At 41.0% G+C, this 20582-nt stretch overlaps 1 protein-coding gene across 14 annotated transcripts in view; it reads left to right on the top strand.

Annotated features, from left to right (window-relative positions):
- KMT2C (lysine methyltransferase 2C) overlaps positions 1-20402 on the top strand; it is a 346573-nt gene extending 326171 nt beyond the window's left edge. For 12 of the 14 annotated variants that reach the window (XM_039527507.1, XM_039527506.1, XM_039527503.1 and 9 more), the window contains 14 exons: positions 3067-3214; positions 4440-4618; positions 4712-4866; positions 5066-5318; positions 5974-6113; positions 7233-7340; positions 9839-10958; positions 13105-13241; positions 14435-14577; positions 14846-15014; positions 16208-16324; positions 17272-17345; positions 17780-17888; positions 18419-20402. In XM_039527507.1, the coding sequence (XP_039383441.1) occupies positions 3067-3214; positions 4440-4618; positions 4712-4866; positions 5066-5318; positions 5974-6113; positions 7233-7340; positions 9839-10958; positions 13105-13241; positions 14435-14577; positions 14846-15014; positions 16208-16324; positions 17272-17345; positions 17780-17888; positions 18419-18511 (2945 nt within the window). In that variant the 3' untranslated portion in view covers positions 18512-20402. The remainder of the gene's footprint in view (positions 1-3066; positions 3215-4439; positions 4619-4711; positions 4867-5065; positions 5319-5973; positions 6114-7232; positions 7341-9838; positions 10959-13104; positions 13242-14434; positions 14578-14845; positions 15015-16207; positions 16325-17271; positions 17346-17779; positions 17889-18418) is intronic. The other 2 variants (XM_039527504.1, XM_039527509.1) reach the window with 1 other exon arrangement.
- Positions 20403-20582: the final 180 nt, after the last annotated feature.

Below are 20582 nucleotides of genomic sequence, written 5' to 3'. Positions count from 1 at the left end.
TACCGACCCCACCACGACAGCATAGACATGGTGGTTATGCTTACGAAGCCCACTCTCCAGTCGCTCACCTGATCCGGAGGTTGTCTGCGCTGGGGTCCCGTTCCGCCCTCCTCGCCCATCGGTCACTCTGACCACAGACGCCTCGGCACTCGGCTGGGGTGCTCACATAGGCGACCTGCACACCCAGGGTCTCTGGTCGGCTCAGGAGCTCTCCCTCCACATCAACGTCCGAGAGTTGAGAGCGATCCGCTTGGCGTGTCTCGCCTTTCGGGCCCACCTGCAGGACCGCTCTGTAGCGGTGTACACGGACAACACTACAGCAATGTTTTACGTAAACAAGCAGGGTGGAGCCCGATCCTCCCCGCTCTGCAGGGAAGCGATGCTCCTCTGGGACCTTTGCGTGACCCACTCGATTCACCTCGAAGCGTTTTTTCTGCCGGGGATGCAGAACACGCTGGCAGACCACCTCAGCAGGTCGTTCGCCTCCCACGAGTGGTCCCTTCGCCCAGATGTGGCTTATTCACTCTTCCAGAGGTGGGGGTTTCCCCAGATAGACCTGTTCGCCTCCAGGGTCAACAGGAAGTGCACCAAGTTCTGCGCGTACCAAGGTCGAGCTCCGGGCTCCCTTTCGGACGCGTTCCTCCTGACGTGGACGGGTCCCCTCCTCTACGCGTTTCCCCCGTTTCCACTCGTGCACCGAGTGTTACTCAAGCTTCGGAGGGACAGGGCCCGCGTAATACTCGTCGCTCCGGCCTGGCCGAGACAGCACTGGTACACCCTGCTGCTCGAGCTGTCTGTTCGGGATCCCATTCCCCTTCCGTTATGGCCGGACCTCATCACTCAGGACCTCGGCAGGCTTTGTCACCCGAACCTGCAGTCGCTGCATCTTACAGCTTGGTTCCTGAGTGGTTGACCGACGCAGAGAGGGGTTGTTCGTCGGCGGTGCAACAAGTCCTGCTCGAAAGTAGAAAGCCTTCGACGCGCTCTACCTACCTCGCGAAGTGGAAACGCTTCGCGCTCTGGTGCGACCAACGAGGTCTTAACCCATTCTTGGTTCCCATCTCGACCATCCTCGACTACCTCTGGTACCTGAAAGGTCAAGGTCTTGCGATCTCTTCCCTGAAGGTGCACCTGGCGGCTCTGTCGGCCTTTCGGCCCGCCATCGAAGGTCGGTCTGTCTTCTCTCACCCGATGGTTGCCCGCTTCCTTAAAGGTCTAGACCGTCTGTACCCGCCGGTACGTCCTCCTGCCCCGACCTGGGATTTGAACCTAGTTCTGGCCCAGATGATGGGACCGCCCTTCGAGCCCCTGGCCACGTGCTCTCTGCTTTATCTCACCTGGAAGACGGCCTCCCTCGTGGCAATTACATCCGCCAGGTGAGTCTCGGAACTCCGCGCCCTGACGGCCGGGCCCCCGTATACCGTCTTCCATGCGGATAAGGTACAGCTTCAACCGCACCCGGCCTTCCTCCCCAAGGTGGTGTCGACCTTCCACCTCAACCAGGAGATCTTTCTCCCGGTCTTCTTCCCGAAGCCACACGCCTCACCTCGTGAGCAGCAGCTCCACACCCTGGACGTCCGCAGGGCCCTCGCTTTCTACATCGACCGGACGAAGGCCTTCCGGCGTTCGACCCAGCTGTTTGTGGCGATCGCCGACCGCATGAAAGGCGAGCCGCTATCCTCGCAGCGGATTTCATCCTGGGTGATGTCATGTATACGGACGTGCTACGAGCTTGCTCGCGTCCCCCCTTGCCGCCTCACCGCTCATTCGACCAGAGCGCACGCTTCTTCGGCCACCTTCCTGGCCCATGTCCCCATCCAGGACATCTGTCGGGCGGCCACCTGGTCTTCGGTACACACCTTCGCTGCCCACTACGCGTTGGTGCAACAGTCTCGAGACAATGCAGCCTTTGGCTCAGCGGTCCTACACTCGGCCACGTCTCACTCCGACCCCACCGCCTAGGTAAGGCTTGGGAATCACCTACATTGGAATGCATAGGAGCAATCACTCGAAGAAGAAAAGACGGTTACTCACCTGTAGTAACTGTTGTTCTTCGAGATGTGTTGCTCCTATCCATTCCAGACCCGCCCTCCTTCCCCACTGTCGGAGTAGCCGGCAAGAAGGAACTGAGGAGCGGATGGGCCGGCTGGGGTATATAACAGGCGCCATGGAGGCGCCACTCCAGGGGGCGCCAGCCGGCCCGCCGGAGTTGCTAGGGTAAAAATGTTCCGGAGAGCCGTGCACGCGCGGCGCGCACACCTACATTGGAATGGATAGGAGCAACACATCTCGAAGAACAACAGTTACTACAGGTGAGTAACCGTCTTTTTGGCTTTATTGTATACAAATGAACATGAGACTCCTCTGTCTGGAAGGTTGTAATTGATTCTATCCAACTTTATTTTACAGCAATGTATGTGCAATTATGCATATTACGTACAAAAACTATGCTGAGAGCACTATCAGTGCACAGTTAAACACTCAAAAGTCAGGAAAAAAACAAAGTAAAAGTTGCATGCATAATGTAGATGACAAGACAATTTTAAAGCTTGCTTAGCTGCATGTGCTTTCACAAAGCAGCCTTCCATAGTTGTGCACTCAGCAAACTTTGAACATGCTTAGTAAACGTTTTCAAATGCTCATAACTTGGTCAAATCAAAATCAGTTTTCTATCAATAAGACTTTGCATTGTCCTCCTGAGGACTTTTCATGACAAAATCCATCTTTCAAATTTCAGCCACAGGGTGCTGCAAAAGAAGCGGGGGGGGGGAAGCTTAAAGGTTTTTTATAATGGGAAAAAATATATTTTTCTTTCCTTGAAGTCAAAAATTGCAGAACCATTTATGCTCCAATTTTTCAAAAGTTTTACCTACACACAGAAACCATCCATAAATAATTGGAACATGAAAATGAAAATTTTGGAGTTCTGAGTGACTGAAAATAGAGTTAAAAACTGGTGTATAACTTTAATTATATTCAAGTGCAGCCAGCACCCTCTCACACTGTGTATCAGTAGGTAGAGAGACGCACATGCATGCTTGGTTGTGCTGTGTTTTTCTGTTTCAGTTACGAAAGCGCTTGGGCCGAAACAGTTCCAGTTACCTTTCAGACCACAGGATGATTTGTTAGCAAGAGCTATGGCTCAGGGCCCTAAAACTGTGGATGTCCCTGCTTCACTTCCAACACCACCTCATAACAATCAGGAAGAATTAAGGTAGGTTTTTTCCCCCCTAAATACTAAGTTTACTTGGTTTGGCCCAGATCCTTCTACCCTGTGCAAGCCCAAGTAAACTGGAGATCCATAGGGGTTTCAGAGAAGGGAATGTGCCCTCCCCCAACCACACCAGCATGAGAAGAAAATGGCAGTATTTGTACTAGGTATCTCTCAGTATTCCCTAGCTGAGATTTCTGTGCCACTAAAAGGAAGACTTCTGCTGTTCCTAGACTGTATGTCCTATTCAGCTGTCAAATATTCATTATTTTGCTCCACCGAAATAGAAACAAGTTATAGAAATTAATCGGGTTCACACAGCAGCACAGGGTTGTTTTGGGCAGTGGATCCACAAAGTCATAAATCCCACTGTACGTGTCCACACGCTACCCCCAAAACTCCCCTGCCTGGTAAGCACAGATTGAATCACTGTGCAGAGGTGCTTCATGGTGCACAGCAGGACTCTCTGCAAAGACTTCCCTCCCTCTCTTTCTCGAGCTTATTGGAGGCACAGCAAGTTTGAGGAACTACAGCCATTGGCTGTATGAGAGAGGATGGTCCAGTGATTAGTTCACTAGCTGGGGACTTGGGAGACCTGGATTCAGTTTCCTGCTCCACCACAGACTTTCTATGTGACCTTGGAGAAATCACTTAATCTGTCTTTGCATCACATCCCTATCTTTGTAATGGGGATAATAATACTTACCTGTGCGTTAGGATGAGTGCAGATTAAAGATTCATGGCACTATGGTCATGCAAGCCATGATGGATGGATGGATTTTATAAATCCAGTAGGGGAAGGTTGTGGGCCATTCAGTATGACATGTATTTTGAACACATTCTAGAAGTTTAAATTTATGATAAGCTCAAGCAGTGTGCACCCAAGTGTGTGGCCATCAAACCTTGTGAAATCCTTTCTCATGTTGCACCTGTGAAGAATGGGATAGTTAGCCTCTACTAGATGTTCAAGAGCAGAATAGTGGCTTTATCATCTATACCTATCATCTACAGCAAATCTGCTGAGTTAAAAGTATCTCCAATCAGTAGATCCTCATTGCCTTTAGTTTGGGAGGGAAGAGGATAATTAAAAACTAGTCTGGCTAATTTTATCTTACAGTAAGGTGAGATGCCACAAAAATTGTTGCCAGCAACCAAAAATCCACCCACTTCCTTCACTTAGTTTTTGTACAAGGCATTTTCAAAAGCTGTAGTTTGTTTTTCTTCCCAGGGTTCAAGATCACTGTGATGACCGGGACACTCCTGACAGCTTTGTTCCCTCTTCCTCTCCTGAAAGTGTTGTGGGAATGGAAGTAAATAGGTATCCAGATTTGTCTCTGGTAAAGGAAGAGAGCCCAGAGCCTGTACCATCCCCCATCATTCCAATCCTACCCAGCAGTACTGGAAAAGGTAAGAGGAATATGGGTTATGTTCTTATTGCTAGTTTCTATCCATTCAAAATCATGCAGATTAACTTAATCTATATTTTATTTCATTTTTAAGGTTCAGAAGCAAAAAGGAATTATGTAAAATCAGAACATAGTTCAGGAACTTTACCTGGTTCTGGCTTCTTTGGCTCTCAGCTTGGGCCATCCCAAAATGGTCTGAAATCTGGCCTTATATCTGTAGCAATTACTTTACATCCCACAGCTGCAGAGGTAAGGGAAATAAACTTCAATGATTTCTATGTGAACTCTAGCATGGTGTTTATGTAGCATATTATATAAATAATAACTATTCAGTTTAATTTGCATGTGAGCTACTATAGTACAGCAGCTCTTGTAATCTGGTAATTAATATCCTTGCCATTTACTTCATGTAATCGATAAAAACAGAGATTTATTTTTGTTGTTTTAGAATATTAGTAGCGTTGTGGCTGCATTTTCCAATCTTCTGCACGTCAGAATTCCCAACAGTTATGAAGTTAGTAATGCCCCAGATGTTCCATCCTCCATGGGCGTGTTAAACAGTCACAGAATGAATCCGGCTATGGAATACAGACAGCACTTACTACTTCATGGTCCTCAGGCAGGATCCATGGGCCCTACCAGACTAATAGGGTCTTATGGCCTGAAGCAACCTAATGTGCCATTTCCTCCAAACAGCAATGGTGAGTTAGTTTATATCTAGTTCTTGTAATTATTAGTTTTTCATTTTTAATCATGCTGGCATTGGAGAATTTTCAGCCCTATAAACTCAAACTCTAGAATTAACTAGTTGATTCTTGTTTTTAATAATACTGTCTCTTATACAATCAGCGCACATGTACCTGCACACTATGTTCCTGAAGTTCTCCGAGACTAATGGAAATTAGAGATAGGAAACACCTATGATATTATCTTGTCCATCTCGCTGCCAGTGTGGGATTGTTTCCAACAGTACATGGTATTCTCACATTTTCTGTCCTGTCTAATTTTAAATTACTCTAATGGTGTGTCTTTCACCACTTTGGGAGATTATACCTCCGTTGGAAAATTTGTACACAGACATTTAAATATATTAATACTCCTATTTTATTCTGATTTATTTATTCATCTCATATTATATAATCTCTTTTTGCCTTACTATTCAAACCAGAACTACAAAAGATTTGTGTCTGATTTAAGAAAAAACTCCCCATTTGTATTTATGTTAAAGTTTGCCTAATGCCCTGTCTAGGAGGATAGAGCCCCACTATTAACCTGCCGAAGAATACTGCCACTTCAACACGCACTTCGTTCAGGAGTGTCTTGACTATTTTCTAACAGATTTGTTGTTCTTTTTAGGTCTAGCCGGTTATAAAGATCACAATCCAAATATTGGAGAAGGCTCAGCACTGAGACCTCAGTGGTGTTCTCATTGTAAAGTGGTAGTACTTGGTAGTGGAGTGCGGAAATCGTTCAAAGATCTGTCTTTCCTTAAACAGGTACTGTCGTTGAAAGTGATATTTATTTATTTATTTTATCATTATTTTCAGTCAGCAAATGAAACGAGCAAACAATTTCAGAAATACTGCTTATATAAATATTTCAGTCAGTTTTCTTAAATAGGTTTCAGTGTATAATCAGGGACAGCTATTTAAATGTTGCTACCATGATATATCACTTTTAGGGGACTTAAAAAATTCAGCAGAATTCACTTTCCAAGGTACTAACTTTGGGCTGTTATCTGGCAGTATTCGGTGAGTGACTCTGGAAACCATCTTTTCAAGCAGAAGGAAGTTAATCACATTTAAATCTTGTTTTTGTATATTTTCTGCTGTTTGTTTCTTGTGGTGGTGGGGGAAAACCAAATGTCCCTGCTGGATCTCCATTCCTGTATGCAAATATTAAAATATTTGCACCAGTATGAATTCTGGAAAAGCAAGCATCTGGCCTGCAACAAAAATACCATCATCATTTATCTAAATAGTGAAATCATATGATTGCTATGTAATAGAACTGTATAGTCAAACCTATACATAAAGTGCATGAGCACCCATGCAAAACACTGAGGATCAGATTTTTTACAGAATTTAGGTGCCTAACTCCCATTGACTTCAGTGGGAGTTAGGCATCTAAATACATTAAAAAATCTGGGCCTGAATCCACAGCAACATTTTACAGATCACCACTTGATGATAAAGTTGTGTGATCTATCTTTGACCAGCCTGAAACAGGAAGAGCTTTTGTGGTTCAAAGATAAAAATGCCCTGTAGACATACTCTCTAAGTAAAATTCACTTGAGAATACAATAGAGGATTCTTTACATTGATTCTAATGCACTTCTGTTGGTGGCATAAGATGCTGAAGAGTAAGGCCACTGGTGGTTTTAACTTTAAATTTCCGTAGTTTAATATATGTATTACAGTAGTGCCCAGAGGCCTGACCAGAATTCCACCCTTCCTTCCCTTCTCCTCCCCCCCCCACCCACCTGTGTTAAGTACTCTTCAAAAGGGAGGTAGATCTTGTCCCAAAGAGATGAAGATTGGTGTCACAAAAATGAGAATTTGTAAAATTCTATTCCCTGGAATGGGCTCATAACAATCTTTGGCTTTGATTCCCAGGATTCCCGAGAGATCTCTGATAGAGTGGAAAAGGATGTTGTATTTTGTAGCAACAACTGCTTTGTTCTTTATTCAGCAGCTGTGCAAGCAAAAAACTCAGAGAGCAAGGTAAGTACCAAGCTCTGTGTCACGTCCTAATTAGCAGCAATTATTGCTGCTACTTCTCTAATGAAATAGAAACATTTCCTAAGTAAAGATCTTAGGCCAAGGGTCCTTGGCATACTTAGCATTTATAGTACCCTAAACTGTTATGTTTTAATGGCATTTAAGTATGAGTCCATGCTACAGTAGGATATTGAAATTCTGAAGCAGCAAAGGATCAGGAATTAAAATCAAAATCCATATTTACAGAAAATTAAACCTAGGAGAAATGCATGGCAGAGCATTAGCAGTCTTTTCCTGACAGAGCTTTAGGGCTGAATCTCTGACTCTCATTGAAACCAGTGGGAGGCTTTCTGTTGCGTTGATGAACATTGCATCAAGTCCTACATGTATTCCTTTATTTTCTGCATTTTCATTTGCTTTATGCGCAGTAAGAAATCATTAACAACTGTACAAAAAATAACTGAACAGGGAGATTGCAGGGACACTTTACTTTCTTGACACAAAAGGTAGGAAGTATAATATAATGTTTTAAGAAACATGCTTGGTTGAAAATGTGGTCATGCCAGGAGTTTTTCACATGTGTACTCCAGGATGACAAGAACATGTAGTTGGAACTGAATTTCATCCATTCAATCTCAGGTTGTAAACAGCCAAAAGAATCTGTTTTCTGTTTGTAGTCCCTAGTAAGGATATGCAGCAGCTCACAGTAGCAGCGCAGGAGACAGACAACCTTGTCTTGTCCCATTCTATTTAGTTTGGAGGGAAGAAAACAAGATGCTTGTGGATGAGGTCCGTTGCTGCAGCTATATATCCAGTACATCGCCAAGCACACTGTTAGGGCTTAAAAATCTTAATTGAAAGTAATGATAACAGATAGGCATTGCAAGAAATAAATGTGAGTTTTTCCATTGGCTACAATCAGAGTTGGATCAGACCCCTAACTCTTGGATGTGAAGAGCAGAGAAGTATAGTGTACTTTTCCTTGAATAAATCAGGTCAGTGGAGATCTTTACTCCCTCCTGCCCACATCCCAAAGGAAGGCAAAAACACTCACATTTAAAAAGAAAAAAATGCCTGTAGTCAGTCTTGTGGGGAGAAAGTATAATCAGCAAAAAATTCCCTCCTGTCCCACAAAAAGCATAGAACTGACTAAATAATCCTTTAATTTATTAAATTCCATAGAGTTCTCTAGGTTTTCCTGACTACATTAATAGTATTTGACTCCACCACTTCAAATAGAAGTTTAACCAAGTCTTTAGCACATTCCCTAAAAGAATATCTTCTTAAATTCTTTGGGCGTGTGCTCCCTTTTTAATGTATGTTTTCAATATATCCCCAAGTACTTTTTTATTCAACACCCTAAAATAGATTACCTAGATTAATTTGACAATAACTTCAGTTAAAACACTTTATAAAGCTTCAGTCACGTCATGGTAAAATTGTCTTCTCTCAAGACTTAAGGAGTCCTGGTGTGATCGCATTCGCTTCAAAGTTAAGCTCCTTCAGATCACTTATCAGTTTAGTTGGCCTAATGCTTATTCTTTTTTCAGTTCTTTTTTCAAAAAAGGTGGCTGAAACTGGATACTGTACTTCAAATGTCATTTAATTAGTGCTCTATAGCGTGTTTGCATAATATCTTATTGTATAACATGCCCTCCTCAATATAAGCCAGCACTCTATTTTTCTTTTTATTGTTGCTGAAAACTGGATGGAGAATATAAATATTGGGTTTATCAGTATGTGCAGATCCTTTTTCTCTACCATAGTAACTAATTCAATACTAGTTGAATTGTACTTATCTTGGGCATTATTTCTACTCAAGTGCATCACTTTATTCTTAAACAATTAAATTTCATATTCTGCCTGTGCATCTTTTCATTGGTTTTCAAGATGACCCTAAAAAACATATCAGCCTCTGAGTCTTAATCCTGCCCCTATTTTGAAATCCATCTGCACATGTAGATCTTGTGTTATAATTTGACCTTTTACTTTTTTAATAGCGTATTTGTCCCTGTCCTCACCAACTTCCATGAAAAATACACTCCTTTAATTCCCAGCATTTATCTCTCTCTGCCATTTTACTAGGTCCTTATCTGTTAATAATTTATCTCCTGATCCATATTTAGAGATTTTTATACAACTTTGTCTGGAGCTTCCTAAAAATAAAGATGATGTAAATCTGTTGGATGCTGCAAACTAAACTATTTGCTATTTCATTTTTAAAAGTGTCGAGAAAGAGGAGAGGACCCATACTCTGGACTTACTGGAGCAAAAGTAAAGCTGCAAAATTATTAAAATACTGCTCTGTGACCCAACACAAGCCATGGTACCAATGACTCAAGATAACTTATTTTGTCCTATGACGCAACAACATGACAAATTACCTTATACGCTCTAAACTTCCCCCTTCTCTTTTGTCTGACCTGAAAACATTATTAGGGGATATTTGTTGTTCAGTTTGTAATACATTTTTAAGAGGCTTTTCTCTATTTATTTCTCAGGACTCAATTCCATCTTTCCCACAGTCACCGATGAAAGAAATGCCACCTAAAGCATTCCATCAGTACAGCAACAACATCTCCACGTTAGATGTACATTGTCTCCCTCAGCTGCAGGAAAAAGTTTCTCCACCTTCATCACCCCCTATCATTTTCCCTCCTGCATTTGAAGCAGCCAAGGTAGAGGCAAAGCCAGATGAGCTTAAAGTAACAGTGAAGCTAAAACCTAGGTTAAAAACAATACACAGTAGCCTTGATGATTGTCGACCTCTAAGTAAGAAATGGAGAGGAATGAAATGGAAAAAATGGAACATTCAGGTTGTGATTCCTAAAGGATCATTCAAACCCCCTGGTGAAGAAGAGATAGACGAGTTTCTCAAGAAACTGGGCACAACCCTTAAACCTGACCCTGTGCCTAAAGACTACAGAAAATGTTGCTTCTGTCATGAAGAGGGTGATGGACTAACAGATGGACCAGCAAGGCTTCTTAACCTTGACTTAGACCTTTGGGTCCATTTGAACTGTGCACTTTGGTCTACAGAGGTCTATGAGACACAGGCTGGTGCCTTAATTAACGTGGAACTAGCACTGCGAAGAGGCTTGCAAATGAAATGCATGTTCTGTCACAAAATGGGCGCCACCAGCAGTTGTCACAGGTTAAGATGCACCAATATTTATCACTTTACCTGTGCCATTAAAGCACAATGCATGTTTTTTAAAGACAAAACCATGCTTTGCCCCATGCACAAACCAAAGGGAGCTCATGAGCAAGAACTTAATTACTTTGCAGTTTTCAGGAGGGTCTACGTTCAGCGTGATGAGGTGCGGCAAATTGCTAGTATAGTACAGCGGGGAGAACGTGAGCACACTTTCCGTGTAGGAAGCCTGATCTTCCACACTATTGGTCAGCTGCTGCCGCAACAGATGCAGGCATTCCACTCTTCAAAAGCTCTCTTCCCTGTTGGATACGAGGCCAGCCGGTTGTATTGGAGCATGCGGTATGCAAACAGGCGCTGTCGCTACTTGTGTTCTATTGAGGAGAAGGATGGCTTTCCAGTGTTCGTGATCAGGATTGTTGAGCAAGGTCATGATGATCTGGTTCTTACCGATTCAACACCAAAAGGTAAACAAGGATTAATGTAAACTCAACAGAAGGCTTTCATGACTATACAGTTTCCTTATACATTGTATGTACGGTAAATGTTTCAGATAAATGTTGCAGGCCCTTGTTTTCCTACATAGCTTTCTTGTTTTGTTTCTGTTTCATGCTCAGTAATGTAAGAGTTGGGTCTCACAACATAGACTTCCATTATAGAATGGGAAAATTATTTATCTGGTGCCTAATCATTTGCTAATTCTACCGCGTAATGTAATCTCTATAGCAATATGCCAAGGCTGTACTTCTAGCACCGTGAGCTGTACTATACTTACTCAGTACTGTGATTTCAAAGATGAAACTTTTGGGATTCAATGGTGATGGGGACCATAGAATAACCGTCTTAGACAGATAAAACAATAATGTGCACTACAAATATAACGAGGAAGAAAGGATACTTGCAACAAGCTCATAAAGAAGCCAAAACGATATAACATGAACATTGGATACAATAAGAAAAAATATTTTGTGTGTGTTTCTGCTTTAAAAAATGACTTTCTAAATATGACCTTTTGGGGCTCTGTTTTCATTCTGGCTCAATGATCTCCAGATGAGATGTGTTCAAGCTACAAGTAAAAAGATCTTTTTTTCCAGCTGTGCAAACACAACCTAGGCTCTGAGAGCCAAGCTCATTTCTTTCTGTCTCACACATAACACCTGCTATTTACACCTGTGCAACCCCATTATTATCAATTTATGCTTGCAGTGGCTTGCACAGACATAACCAACTGCAACTTACTAAACTGTTCTGTACATGATTTGCAAATTGTATGGGAATCCAGCTCATTCAGTTTTAGCTGTGTTAGCTTTGCAGGGCTAACATGAATATTTTTGTCACTGAAGTAGAATTGAGTCTGAATACCCACACACACACCTTTCAAATTACAAAGATGTCGTTTTTTACATAGTTTCTTTTAGGAGTAGACCCATACTTGAAAGTATGTTTAGCCAGCTCAGCAGTATTGTACTAGACATGGAGCCATCTCCTGGTTTTAGTCACTTTCTGAGCATGGAGGCACTAGAAGTAAGCAGTGCACTCAGACCTTGATGAAAGTAAAAATATCTTGTGGTGTTCAAGAGAGATCCATTTAACTAACTGTGCAGTGGCATTGTCAAGCTATGAAGGGAGCCTATTTCACTGCTCTTCAACTGCTATGCAGAATCCCAACGGTGGTGATGAATGTCAGAGAAAACGGATGGATTTTTAAGGCTCCGACCTCAAAGGACCCCATTGGGCTCTGATGATACTAATGAGAATTGTCTGGATAGAAGAATGGCGGCATGTTTGTCAGCCATGTGATTGGTGACATCAGAGATCTTGGAGGTTATGGGATCCTTGGAGCTGAGGGAATCCTTGCTACATTGCCACCACCACTATGTCCTACCTTCAGCATTAGCCGAATGTGCATCCAATCTTATGGGTTGAAGATGCACTCTCTAGTCTATTAACACCTCTCCTGAAAACTTGCCAGAGGGTCCTAGCAAACTGACCAAAGTTGCTCTCTTCAGATAAGCATGCTGTCTCTACAGCTTCCCCAGCAATTCCTGGGTGGTGAGAAAGGAACTGAGCTGGAATCGCAAACTCAGATCTTTTATTCCCTCCATAACAACATATTGTACCACCATGAGACATCTGGGACAGTAAGAGAGAAAAATCGTCAACTTAAGGAAGTGGAAAATTCCATTTATTTAAGGAAACTTTATTTACTTTGTGGTCATTTTTAAAATGTTTAGCAGGAGAAACTTAGCTGCCTGATTACGTGAATAGGAATTTGTAATGTGGAATTAGTGATCTAAAAGTTTTTATCCAGCGCTTAGTGTTTGTCACATTCCTCAAAATCAAGAGAAGTATAACAGAGAAGCAACATGAGAGTACTCAACAGGACATAAGTACTCAGATGAGTCTCCATTTCAAACTTTAACACTGTGGTGAAGTGGGATATTTTATTTCATTAAGTTGTTCCCTTTAGATATAAAATCAACTATCTGATACTCTGTGGCCTTTTTCATTACAGGTGTCCTATGCCAATTTCCTTATTCGTTAGGTATAACTACAGTGTCTGTGGGCTTTCTTTATTTGCTCATCATAATCTTTTTCCATGTGGTCATGTAGGTGTGTGGGATAAAATCTTGGAGCCTGTTGCTTCTGTTAGAAAAGAATCTGAAATGCTACAGCTCTTTCCTGGATATTTGAAGGGTGAAGACCTCTTTGGTTTGACAGTCTCTGCAGTGGCAAGAATTGCTGAATCAGTGAGTCATTGCTGCAACAATTCGGGACTCTTATTCTAATTAAAGGTTTACAACAATTTAGAACATCTCAGATGAAAATGATACATTTACCATATAAATATTTGTGAAGTTTCTGCCATTGTGAAACAGGCCAAAGGGGCCCCTGGAGTGGATAGTCTGCTGGGAGGGAAATTCCACATGGCAGTGTCAACTTCCCCTCCACCTGGGAGCCTGTCTGGTGCCAGTGCTATCTGAAGAGTGGGTGGAACTACTCCAGGAAAGGATTAGCAAGAGTGGCCAGAGACTGAATGATTTGGTGCAACCTCAGCCAGCAGGCCTGTAGCCCCCAGGGGAATCCAGAGTTACCCTCTCCCAACCTAACTGCCGGGGGAGGGTGGGCAGTTGGGGAAATCCAGCCTGCACTTCCCCCAGGTGATTAACCCTAATAGGAAGAGGTTCCATTTGATTCTGTAGAGAGTGACTCTTTCTTCATTTGGAGTTCTGTTTTGTTCTGTTGAGAACATGAAAGGTTGTATGAATGTGCTACATGCAACACAGAGAGTTACCGGATCAGTCACACAAACACAGCAGAAGGAAAACAGTAAGAAGGTGTGAGAAAGTAAGATGTTTTTCCTTCCACCTTCTTACACTTTACATACTTTTTCGGGGAAGAAGAACCTGAAATCCAAAAACTGAACATTTGAAAGCCAAAATTTTGTGATTTCCAAAAACCAAAGCATTAAGTTGACATGAAACAAAAAATTGTTTTGAAATTTCCCATGGAAAAATCAAAATTTGTCATTAGAATTGAAATGTCCTCATTGTGTGGTGAGAAAATTTTCTGAACAAAAACTTTCTACCAGCTTTACTCATAATGTGCACCCAAAAAACAGTGCATTACAGGGGAAGTGTGTGCTGTGATATGGAAGCATGCCACACCATGCGCTCACCACATCTTCTTTAAAGAAAATTAGCCAGGAGGAAAAGGGAGTTTTGCTAAGACTCAGTGTCTCTCTCCATATTTCTATATTTGCAAATTAGTTAGTCTGATAAGCGTCAAAACACAGCTTTTTGTCAAGGAAATGCTACTGAAGGATTATCATAAGGCAGTGTCAAGTCTTAAGTCTGAGCAATTGTGAGCGCTCTGCCTGTTCCAGGCTGTTGTGCGGATGTTTTTCTGACGTGTTAATATGTGATTACTTTGTTTCTTACAGCTTCCTGGGGTTGAGGCTTGTGAGAACTACACTTTCCGATATGGCCGAAACCCTTTAATGGAACTTCCTCTTGCCATCAATCCCACGGGCTGTGCCCGTGCTGAGCCTAAAATGAGTACCCATGTCAAGAGGTTTGTGTTAAGGTATTTTGTTTTAACTTCACATAGTACAGCCCAGGGTTTATAGGCTGCGTAGGGTTATTTGTGCTTTTGTCTGCTGCTTACAAACCCTGTTGTCTTGGCTGTGTATGTGCATGCCCAAATCAAAGGATCCGCTTTGTCGTCTATGCTAGCTGGCTTTAAGTGTGTGTTTGTCTGAAAGTAGTTCTAATCAAATTCAGCTTGTGGTTTTATTCGGAGAAATCTTCAGTTTTTCTTGTATTTTTTTCTGTTATATGCCCAATTCCCGCAGGCCTCACACCTTGAATAGCACCAGCACCTCGAAGTCATTTCAGAGCACAGTGACAGGAGAGCTAAATGCGCCTTACAGTAAACAGTTTGTCCATTCCAAGTCCTCCCAGTACCGTAAAATGAAGACTGAATGGAAATCCAATGTGTATCTGGCTCGCTCTCGGATTCAGGTCAGTTACAACAGAGCTGGATTTTTGAGATTTTATTCCTAAATACAATTCCCTACAGTCTGTAGAGTCTAGTAAAGTCTGAAGGGAATTTGCAGCATATGTGTGGTGATCAGTTCCCCTGTATTGTATGTAACAAAGATTGCTGATTACTTTAAATCTTTTTTTTTCTTTTTCTGAATTTAATTGACTGAAACTCTAGCTTGTAAAACTGAGTTGTGTTATTTTACTAGTTAGGCCGTCTTAACTTTTTTCTCAAAAAAAAAATGCTGTTTAGTGAAGAAACTAAAATATACAGAATCTTTTTACCAGCAGCAGTGGGAGGATCATCTGCATATCTAGTAGCTAATTTTAGACCAAGCTAGCTCATTAAAAGATGGAGAACAGGAATAATGTGAGACCAGGATGTTGAGTAAAATATTTTGTCATGTTAATACAATTAAATAGTCAAGTTATTGACTTATGCAAACCTTCCAGGTGTTTAGCTCCACTGGACTTGTTGCCAAATCTGTACACCATGCCTTGTATGTATTTGCTGTATATTTTAGGTTGGACTGTGGAAGATTATTTAAATGGTTAAAACACCACAGCACACATTTGAATTCTTTGATTCTAGAAAGTATTCTTTATTGTTCAAAGAATTCAAGTCAAATAGCTCCAGAGTAAGAAGTCTACTAGCTCAATTGGCTGCAAGACAAATAATTGCAAAGCATTTTCTCTTATTTTAAAAAAACTAGGAAATTAAATGCAGAAAACTGATTTTGCATCATTAAAGCTGTATAATTAAAATCATAAGAAATCAGGAGATGAAGTGAAGAAATCACAGAATGTAATTGCTCAGATAATTCTCTGTGTTAATCTTTAAACGTGTATATTAATTCAGCCATGTTGTGCATATACTCTGCTTTTCCTGTTTTCTGCGTAAATATGTCAGTTAATATTTCACTGTTTATATTTCCAATTGTATATTGTTAAAGATATTGAATGTGTGTATATGCTGGAGCTAAGGTTGCTGTTTGCCTTTGCTGGCCTTTTGTGTTTTTTCAGCAGTGTCACTTTTTATCTTTCATTATGTATCATTTCTGCATGTGTAGATGTAGATTTTCTCCAAGCATGGCTTGGGGGCACACCAAAGGAATCAAATGTAAATGTGCATTGATTCTCCTGTTCTAAATCACACAGTATTCCCTTTGTAGGGCCTGGGCTTATATGCTGCTAGAGACATTGAAAAGCACACCATGATCATTGAATATATTGGAACTATCATCCGTAACGAGGTAGCAAACAGGAAAGAGAAACTTTATGAATCTCAGGTATTGTATATAATTATTATTTACTTACTGTTCCTTCCTTTCCTTTAAGTATTCGTGCAACAGAACGAGATGTGTTGCCAGCATTTTAAGACTTCCGTTCTGAGGAAGCTGAGTCAAAGTACTGTTGTGAATGTGGATGAATGTTTGAATTCTGGGAAGCAGTGTTGTGTCTAGTGATTGTAGCAGGGGACTGGGAATTGGGACTCCTTAATTCATAGATTCCAAGGCGAGAGGGACAATTGTGATCTTCCAGTCTGACTTCCTGTATAACACAGACCATAGAAACTAGCAGAAGACGGTTTCACTCCATTGACCTCTCAGTTATAGACTCAGCACACTTTTGCTGTGCCACTCTGCTTTTGATTCTGTTCATCACTCTGCCACAGACTTCCTGTGTGACCTTGAGATGATGATATGACCTTAGACCTTTACAGAGCCTTTCATTCAAGGATCTCAGCGTGCCTACCAAATATATTAAACCTCACAAACCCCAGAGAGCCTGGTAATGTGCCGATCTTACAGTTATACAAGCACACAGAGGTCAGAGCCTCAGTTTTTAGGGACCACTTTTTAAGTAGGCTTAACCTCTTGGTGCAGTGCAGGGATGTTGTGAGGGACCATTGGTAAAGTGCTTTGAGAGCTTACGTGAAAGGTGCCATACAAATCATACTAGCATATTACTTGAGGGAGATATTAAAATCACAGGAGGTTGCCTCTCATGTTTATGGCCCATCCATTCCTCATAAGTAGTGAAGTTAATGATAGTATCCTACTTTCAGATAGTAAGTGAAATAGATGAATCAGTGCTTCCTTAGTGAGCCAATGGGCCACATCTAATTGCAAATCCAGAAAAATACTTGGAGATGGTCCATGTTGCTGCTTTGTTTTAATCACTGACTTATTTTTTGGTAAAATCTATAGCGCCTTTTCTCCCCCCTCTCTTTCAGAATCGTGGAGTGTACATGTTCCGCATTGACAATGATCATGTCATTGATGCTACATTGACAGGAGGTCCTGCAAGGTGGGTGGCTCTTCAGAGAGCTGTGATCTCATGTTTGGAAATTAGCCATGTTCCCTTGGCTGGCTGTTGGGGAGAGATTCCATTTTGTGCTTTTTTTCAATGGCCTTATTCTCTAAGCTGGTGCATTCAGTCTTCACACTAAGCCACTGAAGCAATGCCAGAAGCAATGCCATCTTTCTCATTAACTCTCCATAGCCTTGATTAACTGTTTCATGGCAGACGTACAGCTGTAGAAAAAGAAATGTAATGTTTTTAACTTTTGATTTTTTTTTCTTTTACATTTTTCTAGGTAAAGAAACAAGTACAGAGTAATGTAATTTTAGCTGGAAAAATCCGCTCATACTGAAGCTAAAGTCACTCTATAGTTTAGTTTAGATTTGTGTCCAATTACATAGCTTAAAAAAAATCATTTTCCAAATCTTTTATTTTTGTAGGTATATTAACCATTCATGTGCACCGAACTGCGTGGCTGAGGTGGTGACTTTTGAGAGAGGACACAAGATTATCATCAGCTCCAACAGGAGAATCCAGAAGGGGGAGGAGGTAGACTTTACTCATTTGCTTTTATTTTGTTCCCATTCATATGATTTTTTTTCCTAAATGACCGTGTCTGTTGTACTATCATTAGCACAGCAACTTACTTACTCAGACTTGGGACGGATCCTGGTGTCCAAGATTTCCCCGTCCCCTTCCTCAATATAAACAATTAAAGTTCCCAGAAGTATATAATGTACTGGCTAGTGTAGCGTATAGTATAGACCAAACTTCATTGCCCCGTGACCCCCTTCTGACAACAAAAATTACTACATGACCCCAGGAGGGGGGACAGAAGCCTGAGCCTGCCCAAGTCCCACCGCTCCAAGCAGAGGGGCTGTAACCTCAGCCCTGCTGCCCTTGGGCTTCTGCCCTGGACCCCAGCAAGTCTAAGCCAGCCCTGGCGACCCCATTAAAACGGGGTCACGACCCACCGTTTGAGAACGGCTGGTATAGAAGGTTAGATACAAGCAAAGATATAATGAAGAATACAGACCAGACATTTCATAACCAAGCTCTCGACATTTGTTTCCTTCCAGCTTTGCTATGACTATAAGTTTGATTTTGAAGATGACCAGCACAAGATCCCATGTCACTGTGGAGCTGTAAACTGCCGAAAATGGATGAACTAGAATGCATTCCTTGCTGTCTTTGAGGGTCGCTTGTCCCTAAGAAGAAGTGACTTACATTTTGATTTTGTCGACAGAAAATTCTTACCTTCCTGGGGAGGAGGGGGGAATAAAATCACTTCTGGGAGTTTCAATTTCTATTCAAGTGTAAAACAAGCACCAGAAGCAAGTCGGCGAAATCTGAAGCTGTCTAACTTCCCAGATGCCTGGAGGTTAAACTGAATTACAGAATGGTCCAGCACTTTTGTTTTTTGAGCTCACTACGGAGAAACTGTTTAATTTGGGCAAAGAACCGATGGCTGACCTGCTGGAGGGCAGGTGGGCATATATGAATGTAAGACTGAAATCACCAGCGAAAGGGAGAAGTCCAAAGTGCTGGCCACAGCCTTATTTGATAAAGGGGCAGGCCCTCTAATTAAAGAAAATTTTTAAATAAAAGTAGACACCACTGAACAAGGAATGTACTGAAACGACTTCCTTAGGGATAGAGCTAAGGGAAAAATAACTTGCACTAAAATACATTTAAAATACTTGATTCCATGAGTCAGTTTATTGTAGTTTTTGATTTCTGTAAAATAAGAGAAACTTTTTGTATTTATTATTGAATAAGTGAATGAAGCTATTTTTAAAAAAAAAGTTAGAAGAAAGCCAAGCTGCTGCTGTTACCCGCAGAACTAACAAACCCTGTTACTTTGTACAAAAGTGTAAATATTTTGAGAAAAAAAACACAGTATAAAAAAATAGTTATTGACCAAATGCTACCAGACTCTGCAGCAGTTCGGGTGCTTATTATAAAATATCAATAGGGATGTTACAATATGATCTCATGTGTTACTAACTACGCCATTACAATTATTATGGAATAACCAAAATCTCAATTTAAAGAGAGGATTTTTTTTTTAAATGTTTAAAGCTGGCTCAACTGTGGTCTATTAGTCCTTTTTTTTTTCCTTTTTTTTTTTTTTTTAAGTAAACTTTAAGCCTGGTAGAAGGCTTGTATATTACAACTCTGACTTTTATAGATGCTTGGGTAAGTTAGACTGATTTATTTTATTTGTATTATATTGTTGCATCCCTATTTCTTAAGTCAGGTTTTTTTGTGCTTACAATTTGTGATAACTGTGAATAACTGCTAAAACCACCCAAAATAGAGGCTGAACATGGTTTTTTCTTCAGAAAAAGTCGTCACAATTAGGTGACTGTTCAGCTTACACTAAATCATGTAAACAGAATAGGATCATGTAGTGGGAGCTTAAGTCTAATATGATAGCCTTCTTTAAATGAAAAAACAAGGAAAAAAATTAGATGTAATTGTGCTTGCAGCTGCAGGACTCTGGCAATAGGGTTTTGGAAAATGTAATTTAAAAATGTGTTTGTATGGATTGTTTTTGTTTACATTTCTTTAAAAAATAAACACTGTTTTGTGTTTGCTTGTAGAAACTTAATCAGCATTTTGAACCAGGTTAGCTTTTTATTTTGTACTTAAAATTCTGGTACTGACACTTCACAGGTTTAAATATAAAAAAAATGAAGTTTTTTTGTGTGCACAATTAAAGTGGACTGTAAACTGTTGGTATATTCAGTAATACAGTTCTGAACTTGTAATGTATATGGCATGATGTATTTTTATCTTACAGAATAAATCAATTGTATATATTTTTCTCTTGATAAATAGCTGTATGAAATTGTTTCTTGAATATTTTTCTTCTCTTGTACAATATTCCAACATCCTACCAGTATTTGTCCTACAGTTTTTTCTGTTCTGTATAATAGTATCTAATGTTGGCAAAAAAAAGAAAAAAGAAAGAAAAAAAAGATTTTTTTTTGAAGTATACAGAGTGTTATGGGTTTTGGAATTTGTGAAAACAGATTTAGAAGATCAGCATTTACAAATAAAAATATTTTACAACTATAAATGATGACTCCACGTTTTCATTTTGGAGCGTCTGTTTTCTGTTTGTTCCAGTGTAACCTCATCTGTTTCTACCACTGAGCATCACAACTGTTAGCGGGCACAGATCCAGTATCCCTCTAAGGCCAGCTGCATCCTGAATTGTCTACCACAAAGCCATGC

This window comes from Mauremys reevesii, linkage group 2 (genome assembly GCF_016161935.1).
Source record: "Mauremys reevesii isolate NIE-2019 linkage group 2, ASM1616193v1, whole genome shotgun sequence".
Lineage (NCBI taxonomy): Eukaryota > Metazoa > Chordata > Testudines > Geoemydidae > Mauremys > Mauremys reevesii.
This window is presented reverse-complemented; position numbering and strand designations above follow the sequence as displayed.